Below are 13,177 nucleotides of genomic sequence, written 5' to 3'. Positions count from 1 at the left end.
ATATGTAAGTAGCCATACAGTACCGTAATAGTTCGTGTTTAGAAAACGAATTCTGACGTATTGTTATGTTCACAGGTATCCGAACTACATTTCAGTCACTCAGTAAAACGATAATTCAAAATATCATTGTCAACAGGTCTGGAGAAATTGCCACTGCGTCTTTAGACTGTCTTCGTCAGACGAGAGGTTAGTTTCTAAGTGTTTCGATGAATTTAATTACTTAAATGAGATCTTTTTTTGGAAATGTAAAACATCCCCTATTGAGTGGCTTTCATTACAGCAAATATTAGTAATACTACTCTGTCAATTACATTGCTTGTAATTAGTGACAGCAAAAATGTTTAATAATCCTTGTGATTTTGCAGACGCAGTTCCGACTGTGATTACTGGTTGCTGTACGTATCTAACCACATCAAGGCTCTTGAGAGAGAATCGTAAAGATTCAAGACAGCTCTTAGAAGATTTGCAGTTAAAAAGTGCCATAATTATGAAAGATGTGCGCAGAATGAGTGTTTGAACTGTGTTTAATTGAAGTTGTTATGCGATTTTAAAGGAATGATAAATGTTAAATACAATGAGTGAATAATGAAAATCTCATTTTCCCATGTTAAGCCGTCCTATACCCGTAAATTTTCAGCTATTTATTGGTAAAGACTTGTTGGAGGGTGACATGCCCTCCCCCCTCCCCCTTTTCCCCACAATCTTGGTGTGACACTGACCTGTAACACAGCCCGAGGTCTAGAGTATGCATTTTGAGGCTGTTGATATGAAAGTGGGAAGTACAGCTCTTCCAGTTAAATCAGGAATAGTGTAAGTGCAGTACTTGAAGATAACCCAGGAAAAGCTTACTTATGTAGGTGGTAGTAGTGTCGGCAAAAAGTGCTTGTGTGTGCAGTTGCATGTAGAACACCAGGTGTAAAATTTTTCTCCAGTCTTGAACTGTGTCTGAACAAAAGTGAAACATTCATATGACTCAATAATATTGTTTTCATTTCATTACACCTAGACAGTTGCCTGAGTTTTGCTGTGTTAACATTGCAAAGTCCTGTAGGCATGTGGAGTATTAACCACAACTGTCATATTGGAAGCAGAATCAAACGCATTTTTTAGGTTACTTGTCTCCAAATGATATTTTCTGGAGACAAAGGCAATGCTGCTGCTTATTGATATAATACATTCAGGGTCACAGCTGTGTTTGACCAACCATAACTGGTGCTGAATGTGCATGTTGTCATATGATATGCAGATACAGTACATCGATCTCGTGAGGCACAAGGTTCGTATAACGAAGTACGAACGTCGGTCAACAGACGGCAATAGGCAAAGAATGTTAAATGCGTTTTTTAGTTGCTACTTTCGTCTTGTAGTTGCGATTTGTCACAGAAATCGCAGTTGGACTCTATAGCGAATCGCAGGAAAGGAGCGTAGTACGAACTTTGGCAAACAGATGGCACTGTTAACTGCGCTTTTTTAGTTGCTACTTGCGACTTCTAGCCGCGACTTGTCATTGAAATAAAGCAGTACGGAATTCGGCCAACAGATGGCTCAAGGCGCTGAATGTGAAATGCTACTTGCGACTGTAATCGCAGTTAGATCATGTAAAGTTGTTACTGTGATACCTGTGACTTCTCGATCACTGTGATTTCTAACATGCGATTTCCTGCCCACCACTAGAAGGAAGCATAGTTGCCAGAGTGTGCTGGCTGAATGCGTCAGCGGGCGACGGTAGCACCAAGCCTGCTCGGCGCGCAACCTGTCAGCCGCGCAAGCTGGCCTGCCTGCAGTCTTTCTCAAACGATTTTAAAGAACCTATACGGTAATAAACTCTGAGTCCCGCACATATTATAGCTTCATGATGGATTGCCTATCATTTCGTTAACGGTCATAGTTATTACGATATTCCGGTATTGGCTAAACTATTGCAAAAAATTTTAAAGTTTAAGTGAAAAACAAGGATCACTATGAATTTGCGTTAGGTGAGTGTTACGTCATATGTTATAGCATATGAAATTTAGATAACATACTAAATTATTCTTTACATCTCGAAGGATATCTCTGTGTCTACAGTGTCGAGAAAATGGAATGTGTGTAAAAGACTCCGTCACGAACGTACTCACCAATGGAAAGGTCAGAGTGAAATATTCATCAATTCCTCGTATCTCAAACTATCGGCGGTATCGAAACAAGATTTTGGATACGATTCCACGCAAAGTGAACAGTATTTTGCCACGTGATTAATATGCGAAACTTCCATATCCACCGCTATAATCAAGCAACTACAGATTTTTTTTAAAACTAAATAATTCAATTTTTATGGACAATCAATAGACTTGCATTTATTTTTATTCTGAGAATGAATGTTCTCATTATTGATATGTCCCGCCCACGGTTGCTAGTTTAATAATACGCGGGTTTAGGATTCTTCCCCAATTTCATCTGCGTTAGGGTGTTAGTAAGATGTATACCTGTATAAACTCCGCTGTGTTTAGGCAAAAGAAGCTGACGTTAACACAGCAACAGGAGAAGTAACGTTTTACTCAACGCTAGTTCCCGTTATTCATGAATCCCTGTATACTCAATTACATTCATGGTATGGTTGACAACTTGGAACCAGTCCTATGATGAAATATTTACAATGAGTTCTTTTTTCAGCATGTCAATCGTACTGAGAGTAAATTTCTTGTTGTTTTGCCACAGTACTTTTCACCTAGGCCCATATATTCTGTCAGTTTTAAATCAGCATGATAGGTGGATGCCTGATTACACTATGCTCTTTACCGTTAGCCTTGTCGACGACCTGACAGTGTGGAGTTTTTGGCTTGTACAGTACTACAAGTTCCATTAACTTCGTCTTATACAAGCTAGGTTCAACTTTATACGATCGAACATTGTTTGTACATAGAGAAAAATAGCCGCTTTCCTCCTCTGCAATGTTGGGGCTTCATCACAATCGGGTGGCATTGCGCATTGTCCATTACGATTGTCGAATTCGGTGGAATATTTGCAACAGAACGCTATATTCACAACCTGTAAACGTGTTCTTGGACGAACACTTTTATTACGAATCTCTTGTTGAGACGTACTCCACTGTTATTATTAATGCAGCGCCAACACGAAACACTCGTTCACATACTGACGATGTAGAACACTTCACTGCCAGAAAATATCAACTTACAACGAGAGTTAATGAACATAGGTGTCCCCTATGCGCGACAACACGTGGTATTGTTTTTCCATGGCGTGGCAACAGTGGCGCATTACCAACGGAACTGCTGGCGGCGTGGTAGGGAAAGCCGGTTCGCCATTGGTGTTACCTGGGCAACGGCGTCATGTCTCCACCAGGTGAGCCAAACGTCAAAAGTCGCAACTAATTTTTAACGGACTATACGTGGACATTAGTTCGGACAACCTGCATCCCTTCACGCTCAATGTCTCCCTGACGGCGATAGCATCTTTCAGGAACATAAATGTCGGTGTGACAAGGCCACAATTGTGCTGCAGTGGTTTGAGGAACATGAGTGAACTCGCATTGCTGTCTTGACCATCAAACAAGCCTGACCTGAGCCCGGTGGAGCATTCCTGGCACGGTATCGGCAGCTTCGTAGTCTCGAACTATCTGCGCACAATTTTCGGAAACCCGTACCATGCAGAATCGCTGCTCTATTGAGCTCCAAAAGTGAACTAACCCGCTATTAACAGGAGGTCATAATGTTTCGGGCTCATCACTGTAGCTATGGTGGTGAAACTGCTTCAGTCATCTAACCTACTAACCGACTAACTCGGTTCATAGTTGATTGTTCATGGTTCACGATTCCAGTTGCAGACTGCCTATCTAAGGACTTCCATGACCAATGAAGTTTTGGTTTTTAATATTTCAGACAATTATTGATCGAATTAAAAGATTTTAAATGCTGTGATAATCTACTCATAAGATCTATAATCTTATTAGGTTTATACAGCAACGGAAGTATTTCATTTAGAAACTGTGTCTATGACTCGAGGCAGTGTAGCTCACTACGTGCGTATCAACCCGATTATACCCATTCAGTATTTTCAAACACTCAGCGACTTCCAACAAACTTCAAACATGATTTCAAACCTTTTCTAAACTTTTTCTCGCTTACGTGCTTAACATCAACTATTTAACTCATTAATTCATTTTTAAAGTAGACATCTGGAGCTGTTTTATACACAGGAGTTCGATTCTTTAAAGAACTGCAGGTATATTGGTTTGTAATGGTCCTGACGATATATACGAGTGTCATTCAATAATTAAAGAGACAAACTGATCTGAGGATAAAACCTTTGGTAGGGCAAGTTTGGCACTTTTATGGCTATAAGTTGGCATCACTGGAATGAGCCCTGATCAGCTGATGTACCAATATTGTTTTGTTTATAAAACCTCAAAAAATACATTTTAAGATGGCGAGTCCGCCCGAAAATCCACATTAGTTGAACAACGTTCTGTTTCTCGTTTTTTTACTTAGTGGATGCGAGAAACCAGTGAATATATACTGTAGAATGTCTAGAGTTTATGGTGAAGGTTTTATGAATCGTGCGAATTTTTACAAGTGGCTAGAGCAGTTCAGAAATGGTCGCGACTCAGTGACTGACGAACACCGTTCTGGCCGACCAGTTGCAGTTTCAACTCCCTCACTTGAAAGTCGAATTGATAACATTATTAGTGCTGACCGCCATGTGACTGTGGAAATGATAGCTGATAAGGTTCAAGTTAGTACTGGCACAGTTCATAACATTATCTGTAACAAGGTGAAGTACCGCAAAACATGTGCAAGATGGGTCCCAAAGGAGTTGTCGCGCCTACACCAGGAAACAAAGGTTGACAGTGTGCACAGAACTAAAGGAAGGTTATGAAAGAGAAGGTGCGCACTTCCTCAACAAAATTTTAATTTGTGTTGAAACGTGGTTTCACTATGAGTGAGAATCAAAAGGACAAAGCATGGAGTGGAAGCACACCAACCCACCTGTCAAGAAAAAATTCAAAACCCAAGCATCAGCATGAAAAGTCATCTTGACGGTGTTTTGGGATGCTGAAGGTACAGTTTTTTGTGATTATCTCGAAGAGCAGCGTACAATGAACAGCTAATACTACTCGGATTTGCTTTCAAACAAGGTGAAGCCAGCCATGAGAGAGAGACGTGGATCTCAGTGGAGAGGTGTGATTCTCCAGCAAGACAGCGCAGTCCTCATAATGCTCAACTAACCCGTGAAACCATCGACAAAATGGGCTGGGAAGTATTGCTTCATCCCCCTTACAGTCCTGATTTAGCACTTAATGATTTCCATTTGTTTGGTGCACTGAAGGAGGCATTACGTGGGAAGAGGTTCCAGGACAACGAGGACGTGAAAAAATTTGTGGGAAATTGGTTCAAACATCAAGATAAAGTGTTCTTTGGAGCCGGAATAAAAAGGCTTGTAGCCCGATGGAACAGGTGCATAAATGTTCAAGGGGATTATGTAGAAAAGTAGAAAAAGTATTGTTTTGTAAAAATAAACGCTTTTTTTTCTCCAGACCAATCAGTTATGTCACACCTCGCTTTCGGAAAGAGGTAAAGCCTAATATTCTCAAGCCACAGCAATTCTCACCTCAAGATCTTCTCTGGATTCTTTACACCACATAGTCTTTTAGCCGTTTCAGTGTCTTGAGAAAGAGTCGAATGTTTCCTAGGCATTTTTATTTCTAAACAAAATGAATTCACGATGTAATAAGTAGCCACCCAGATCACAAAGCAGAGTCAATAAATACGTTAATTTTTCAGTGCACAAAGCAAAATCAGTAAATCCTTATATCGTAGGAATGTAAATTCAATGTTACGTCTTATTCGTACAGTCAAGATTGCGGCGCTTTATTTCGTCACTGATGTATGCTTCCGAAAATAGTTCTGTCATTGAGATAAAAAATACCCGAACGGTAGCATCGATTGGTAGTTCGGTGCACTACGCCGTGATGACCATGACACTGGGGTAAACATCGAACTTCTAATCGGAACATTCTCCTAAAAATTTAAATTCAGGTATCTTTTTCCCGTGATCTGATTCTGATGAACTTAAGCTTGTAAGTTGCACCTAGCTAAGCTCAAACTTTCTGTGCATACAGACAAAATTTTTAAAAATAGTTTTACAGTATTCTGTTACACTCCTTACACCATCAACAATTAGCTTTTGGCAAATCTGTTCAGTGTACAGATGGGACGTTTTACATTTTTTTTTTATTAGTATACGTATAGAGTTACTACAGTTTAATTTTTCGAAAACTATGAGGTAACGGGCTGTTACAGTTCGAAATTTAAAATACGGCACCAACAGATTTAATATCAGAAGAATGTTACGATTATCAGCAAGAGCTGCTGAGAAAATTTCTTTGTTTAACAACCAGTTTCCACAGCCCATCATCAGGTTTATATAATTTAATATTACATTAGCAGTTTCATGTTGTTTTGTTCTAACCTAAACTTTTACTTATTTCCATATTAAATTGTGCTGTATTCTTTCCCTCCTACATTAACATTCTAACATTTTGTCGACCACCTGAGCCCTAGGTATAAGCAGCTTTCTAAATCCGTTAAGTCTTATTTTAGTGTCACAGAGAGGGAGTCAAGTATTTTTTCTATTTTCTTTCCTCAACCATTTCGAAATTAATTTGAATTTGCGATGAGTTTTGCTATTTGGGGAGCAAAATAACTGATGATGGTCGAAGTAGAGAGGATATAAAATGTAGACTGGCAATGGTAAGGAAAGGGTTTCTGAAGAAGAGGAATTTGTTAACATCGAGTATAGATTTAAGTGTCAGGAAGTCGTTTCTGAAAGTATTTGTATGGAGTGTAGCCATGTATGGAAGTGAAACATGGACGATAAATAGTTAGGACAGGAAGAGAATAGAAGCTTTTGAAATGTGGTGCTACAGAAGAATGCTGAAGATTAGATGAGTAGATCACATAACTAATGAGGAGGTATTTAATAGAATAGGGGAGAATAGAAGTTTGTGGCACAACTTGACTAGAAGAAGGGATCGGTTGGTAGGACATGTTCTGAGGCATCAAGGAATCACAAATTTAGCATTGGAGAGCAGCGTGGAGGGTAAAAATCGTATAGGGAGACCAAGAGATGAATACATCAAGCAGATTCAGAAGGATGTAGGTTGCAGTAAGTACTGGGAGATGAAGCTTGTACAGGCTAGAGTAGCATGGAGAGCTGCATCAAACCAGTCTCAGGACTCAAGACCACAACAACAACAAGATGATGCATGATGATGATAACGATGATAAGAAGAAGGACCGGACTCATCCAGTCTGCTGACTTGCCTGCACGACTATGATGAGCGTGTCATTCTGAACAGGCCCGAACACCTCCTCGTTGTGGATGGTCTGCATCTCGTTGTAGCGCTCGATGCTGCGCCGGATGTCGGAGATGTTGGGCCTGGGGACGGGCAGCCCTGCCGCCGCCGCCCCCGCGCTGCCGTTCGCTGCAGTGCCTGCCGCCGCCGCCGCCGCCCCCGCCGCCACCGTCGCGTTGCGCCGCGGCTTGGGCGTCAGGAACTTGTGCAGCACCTGCAAACCCACACACCTGTCGTTCAGCTCAAGGGCGCAGCACAAAAGGAGATGGCAACAGCTGGCTCATCACACCAGTCACGCACTCTGAAAACAATTGTTGCACGTATGTCGAGGGACATGAAAGGGAAGCAGTGGTTGGGAAGGGAGTGAGACAGGGTTGTAGCCTCTCCCCAATGTGTTTCGATCTGTATATTGAGCAAGCAGTGAAGGAAACAAAAGAAAAATTCGGAGTAGGTATTAAAATCCATGGAGAAGAAATAAAAAATTTGAGGTTCGCCGATGACATTGTAATTCTGTCAGAGACAGCAAAGGACTTGGAAGAGCAGTTGAACGAAATGGATAGTGTCTTGAAAGGAGGATATAAGATGAACATCAACAAAAGCAAAACGAGGATAATGGAATGTAGTCGAATTAAGTCGGGTGATGCTGAGGGAATTAGATTAGGAAATGAGACTCTTAAAGTAGTAAAGGAGTTTTGCTATTTGGGGAGTAAAATAACTGATTATGGTCGAAGTAGAGGGGATATAAAATATAGACTGGAAATGGGAAGGAAAGCGTTTCTGAAGAAGAGAAATTTGTTAACATCGAGTATAGATTTAAGTGTCAGGAAGTCGTTTCTGAAAGTATTTGTATGGAGTGTAGCCATGTATGGAAGTGAAACATGGACGATAAATAGTTTGGACAAGAAGAGAATAGAAGTTTTCGAAATGTGGTGCTACAGAAGAATGCTGAAGATTAGATGGGTAGATCACATAACTAACGAGGAGGTATTGAATAGGATTGGGGAGAAGAGAAGTTTGTGGCACAACTTGACTAGAAGAAGGGATCGGTTGGTAGGACATGTGTTGAGGCATCAAGGGATCACGAATTCAGTATTGGAGGGCAGCGTAGAGGGTAAAAATCGTAGAAGGAGACCGAGAGATGAATACACTAAGCGGATTCAGAAGGATGTAGGTTGCGGTAGGTTCAAAAATGGTTCAAATGACTCTGAGCACTATGGGACTTAACTGCTGTGGTCATCAGTCCCCTAGAACTTAGAACTACTTAAACCTAACTAACCTAAGGACATCACACACATCCATGCCCGAGGCAGGATTCGAACCTGCGACCGGAGCGGTCACGCGGTTCCAGACTGAAGCGCCTAGACCGCACGGCCACAACGGCCGGCCTTGCGGTAGGTACTGGGAGATGAAGAAGCTTGCACAGGAGAGAGTAGCATGGTGAGCTGCATCAGACCAGTCACAGGACTGAAGACCACAACAACAACAACAACAACGTCTCTGCTGGGTGCTTAAAAATGTATTGGACGACAATAGGGCTGCATGTCCACAGCCATATTACGTTAGCACAAGACTTTCTAAAAATACGGGGGGCGTTCAATAAGTAATGCAACACTTTTTTTTCTAGACCAATTTGATTGAAAAAATGCAGAATTTATTCTAAGACATAGTGGAATATTCCCAGTACAGTCCCTAAAGTTTCATGAAGTTCCTCTGTACGCAGCCTTCAAAATGGCGTCTGTAACGGAGGAGCGTTCCAAGCAGAGAGCTGTCACTGAATTGCTTTTGGCGGAATACCAAAGCATCGCAGATATTCGTAGGTGCCTCCAGACCTGGCAGTGCGTCGTTGGGCGAGGCGTCGGTCATTATCGCAACCTGTCTGACATCCCGCCTGCCCGCCGACCGCACACGGCTGTGACTCCTGCAGTGTTGGAGCGTGCGGACACACTCATTCGAGGTGATCGACGGATCACAATCAAGCACGTTGCTGATCAACTGGACGTCTGACAAGTCTGCACACCCGAGAAGAGCTCACAAAACTTCATTGGCGAGTTCTTGCTGATGCACCCTACAGCAAGCATCTCGCACCTTCCGACTTCCAATGAAGTATGCATTCTGCGGAAAGCAGTAAGTGAATGATGATGACGAGGTTACTGATGCAGCAAGACGTTGGCTCCGATGTCACGCGGTACGTTGCGGGCGCAGGGGCTCCCAGGAAGGTGAAGTAAGGCCGTCGCAGTGAACAGATTATGTTGAAAAATATGGTTTTGCAGGCAAAAGAGTGGGGGAACAATTTGGTGTATTGGAATCCTGAGTAAAATCAACCCGCTTTCAGAAAATTGTTGCATTAAGTTTCAGAGTTCTTTATAGATATTCTGTACTTCTAAGAGTTCTCAGTACGAATTTGAATAGTTCTGCACAATTTCGAGTACAAAATTATGGTGACATTTCTGAATACCTCCCCAAAAGTTCTAGAGAAAACACTACTGACATTTTTTTCGCAGTTAATAGTTTATGAGAAAACTGTAATAATGAGGGATTCGTTTCACCGCATAAAATACACAAAATTTCACTAGAGTTCTGATAAGAGTCGTTTTTTTTTCTTTCTTTAGAGCAATTCCTTCGAAAGTGCCTCCTTTTGTACATCTCCCTTTGATCTTCAAGAAGTACTTCGAACTTTAACTTTTATGTACTTTCAAGTATTTGAAAGAGTAGGTACATTGAATTACCTGATGTTCATAAATTTTATCAGCTAATAAATCAATCTATTTCTCTGTTTCCAAACTTGAAGACTTTCCTTGTTTGGTAGTTTTATGGTAATCTATTTTTCTGCTGACAGTAGAAGGTCAAATTGTTTTGTTATGTACTTGTTGGTCGACGAACCAAAACTGTTCCAGGACTCATCTTTGTTGTCGTTGTTTTTTCTTCAACGAAACATACAGCATGAAGGTGTTTTTAACGAAAGTAACATGACGATCTTCTTTAAGTGTTGTGTTAACATGTTTCGATGACGTTTTCGATCCGATATCGGCTATGGCAAATATCAGTTTTTGGAAGCAAGAAGAAACGGACTGAGGAGAATAACTTTATCACCGATCACTTTAAATTCTTCCATGGCGAGAAGACGTTTCAGTTCTGGTAGATTGTACATTTTTGTGGGTGTTATGGTTCGTAAATATCAGTGACACTAGAGCGACGACTGCAGAAGAACACCGTCTGAATGAGCATAGCCATATTGTTGAAATGAGTGTGATGTCCCGTGTACTCCTCACATCCATCATAGCTAATGTGTTCTTTGTTGTCTAATTGATACCCGTTTCTTTATGAATAACCGTTAAAGACATATCATTCAAATCACCACCTTTAATTGCGACGGGGCGTTCGGGGGTTCAACCGCGAGGTTGCAAGCGTCGACTTTTCTTCTAACAGAATTACATGATTTACTTTTGTTTAATAAATTTTCTGAAGCTGGTGTGTGTCCATGATCGTCTTCCAAACGTGAAAATAAGTTTTCGTGGCCCCCAGTAGATAAATTAAAAGAACCCCACCAATTCTTACCACAGCATCTGCATATTAATTTAGATTCTACAACGCTTCGTATTTCAAATTCTGTGTACTTTATACTATCATTAAAAACGCTGCAAAATTTACCTCTGCTGCAATTTTCCTTTAAATAGCTAACTTAGATTAGATTCTGAAATACTTTGTAATGTTGCGCAGATGGCTAACCAGTCGGTGGGTCGGACTGTCCTGCTACCAGAGGACGAAGTTTTCCGAGTTCGACTGTTCGACGTTTAACTAGCTATTTTCGGTACAACTCTTGGGGTGCTATCTATAACTATGATCAGAACTGTTGTACGAATTTGCTTTTTTGTGTAGTGAAAGTAGGCCCTCATTATTGCAGTTATGCCATAAAATATTATCAGCACAAAAGAAATGTCATTAGAATTTCCTGTAGAACTCTTGGGGAGTCATTCAGAATTGCGATAATAATTTTTTTCCCAAACTGGCAAATAATTCTTTTGCAATATTAATATTTTCTCGAAATTTTTGTTTTGACATTAGCTACAATATGTCATCTAGCTTGAAACACCTGTTGTTGTAGAACATAGACGGTAACTGTACCGTAAGTCTAGTCTGTGTAAGAACCTAACTAGCTGTTGCCTGAATACATACTCGCAGTGTTACACCAGTTCAACAGACTTTTAGATGGCAATTTGAAAGCCACTCTGCGTGGGAAGTGACATTTCATTTATCTGCAAAAGTAAATAAGCACTACGTTTAGGGTATGAGGGCACTTTGAGTAAGTGCTGTCCTGAGATGAAGAGATTGCCAGAGAAGAGAAAATGTTGATGTGGCGCACCAAGCCAGTCACAAGACTTATGACAGAAAAAAAAGGGAGGGTGAGAAGGCCTTTGCTGTTACTGAGATAGCATCTGAGCCCAGAAGTAGCCAAGTTTTGTGTGTGGGGCCAACTTTTCTTCAGGAAGAGAACTTTCAGAGAACATACATTCCTGTAAAACGTAGGTACTGTTTAATACTACACACGAGCAGCAACAGTGATGACTGGGTGTTGTGTGTTGTCCTTAGGTTAGTTAGGTTTAAGTAGTTCCAAGTTCTAGGGGACTGATGACCGCCGGCCGCGGTGGTCCAGCGGTTCAAGGCGCTCAGTCCGGAACCGCGCGACTGCTACGGTCGCAGGTTCGAATCCTGCCTCGGGCATGGATGTGTGTAATTTCCTTAGGTTGGTTAGGTTTAAGTAGTTCTAAGTTCTAGGGGACTGATGACCACAGATGTTAAGTCCCATAGTGCTCAGAGCCATTTGAACTGATGACCATAGATGTTAAATACCATAGTGCTCAGAGCCATTGTTTGAGCAGCAACAGTTTCGTTTCCAACACAAGACCCCCACCTCACGACAGTGAGTGTACCTAAATCGTCAGCTGTCAGGTTGATGGATTGGTCGCCTATCGGATGCAGAAAACTTCTGCAAATTGCCACTCGACATGCATCATCATCGTGCATCACTTCTGTCTCTAAGCTGGTCGTAGGTTGTGTTCGAAAAATGAACAGCATAGAGACAGAAGTGATGACACTTTCTGCAGGACCTGACCATCATTTTGCAGGACAATGCTCAAGCACGTACAGTGCAAGCTGTTACTGATTTGTTTGACTGATGGGGCTGCTAAGTGCTATACCACCTACTGCACTCCCCTGGCTTAAGCCCTCGTGTGTTCAACTTGATTTCTAAACTGAAGGAAACACTGCACGGCATTCGCTTCAGAACTGCTACAAATTCGGTGGGCAATAGACCGCGCCGCTCGAACTGTCAACACAACCGGCAGTGCTACGAGTATCCTACGACTTCCACATCGCTGGCAACTACTCGTGACTACTTTGAAGGTCGTACAACTTCGAAACACGTATCTATTTTGTACGAGCTGTAAATAAATAGTTGCCATTATTAAAGTTCCAACCCTCGTACTTAGCGGGAGACACTGCTTTCTAGACATCTTTACGTGCTCACCGTGCGCTCAGAACTAAGAAGAGTGACGTGACGCAGTCGACAGATACATCAGAGACACTGGCCAACAAGTATGTGCAACGCTTCATCAGATTTTAACTGTGGTCTCCATTTCGCGTCCAATCGGACCTTACTTTCCGAACAGCCTTCGTATTTCCTGCCGTGCTGCTACACTCCTGGAAACGGAAAAAAGAACACATTGACACCGGTGTGTCAGACCCACCATACTTGCTCCGGACACTGCGAGAGGGCTGTACAAGCAATGATCACACGCACGGCACAGCGGACACACCAGGAACCGC

The 13,177-nt window shown here is 41.8% G+C and overlaps 1 protein-coding gene across 4 annotated transcripts in view; it reads right to left on the bottom strand.

The window, feature by feature from the left end:
• LOC126259174 (alpha-1,6-mannosyl-glycoprotein 2-beta-N-acetylglucosaminyltransferase) overlaps nucleotides 1–13,177 on the bottom strand; it is a 460,896-nt gene that overhangs the window by 52,974 nt on the left and 394,745 nt on the right. For all 4 annotated transcript variants that reach the window (XM_049955741.1, XM_049955744.1, XM_049955743.1 and 1 more), the window contains one exon: nucleotides 7,323–7,568. In XM_049955741.1, the coding sequence (XP_049811698.1) occupies nucleotides 7,323–7,568 (246 nt within the window). The remainder of the gene's footprint in view (nucleotides 1–7,322; nucleotides 7,569–13,177) is intronic.

Source organism: Schistocerca nitens, chromosome 5 (assembly GCF_023898315.1).
Source record: "Schistocerca nitens isolate TAMUIC-IGC-003100 chromosome 5, iqSchNite1.1, whole genome shotgun sequence".
Classification (NCBI taxonomy): domain Eukaryota; kingdom Metazoa; phylum Arthropoda; class Insecta; order Orthoptera; family Acrididae; genus Schistocerca; species Schistocerca nitens.
The sequence above is the reverse complement of the archived record's forward strand: the minus strand, read 5'-3'. Positions and strand labels throughout refer to the sequence as shown.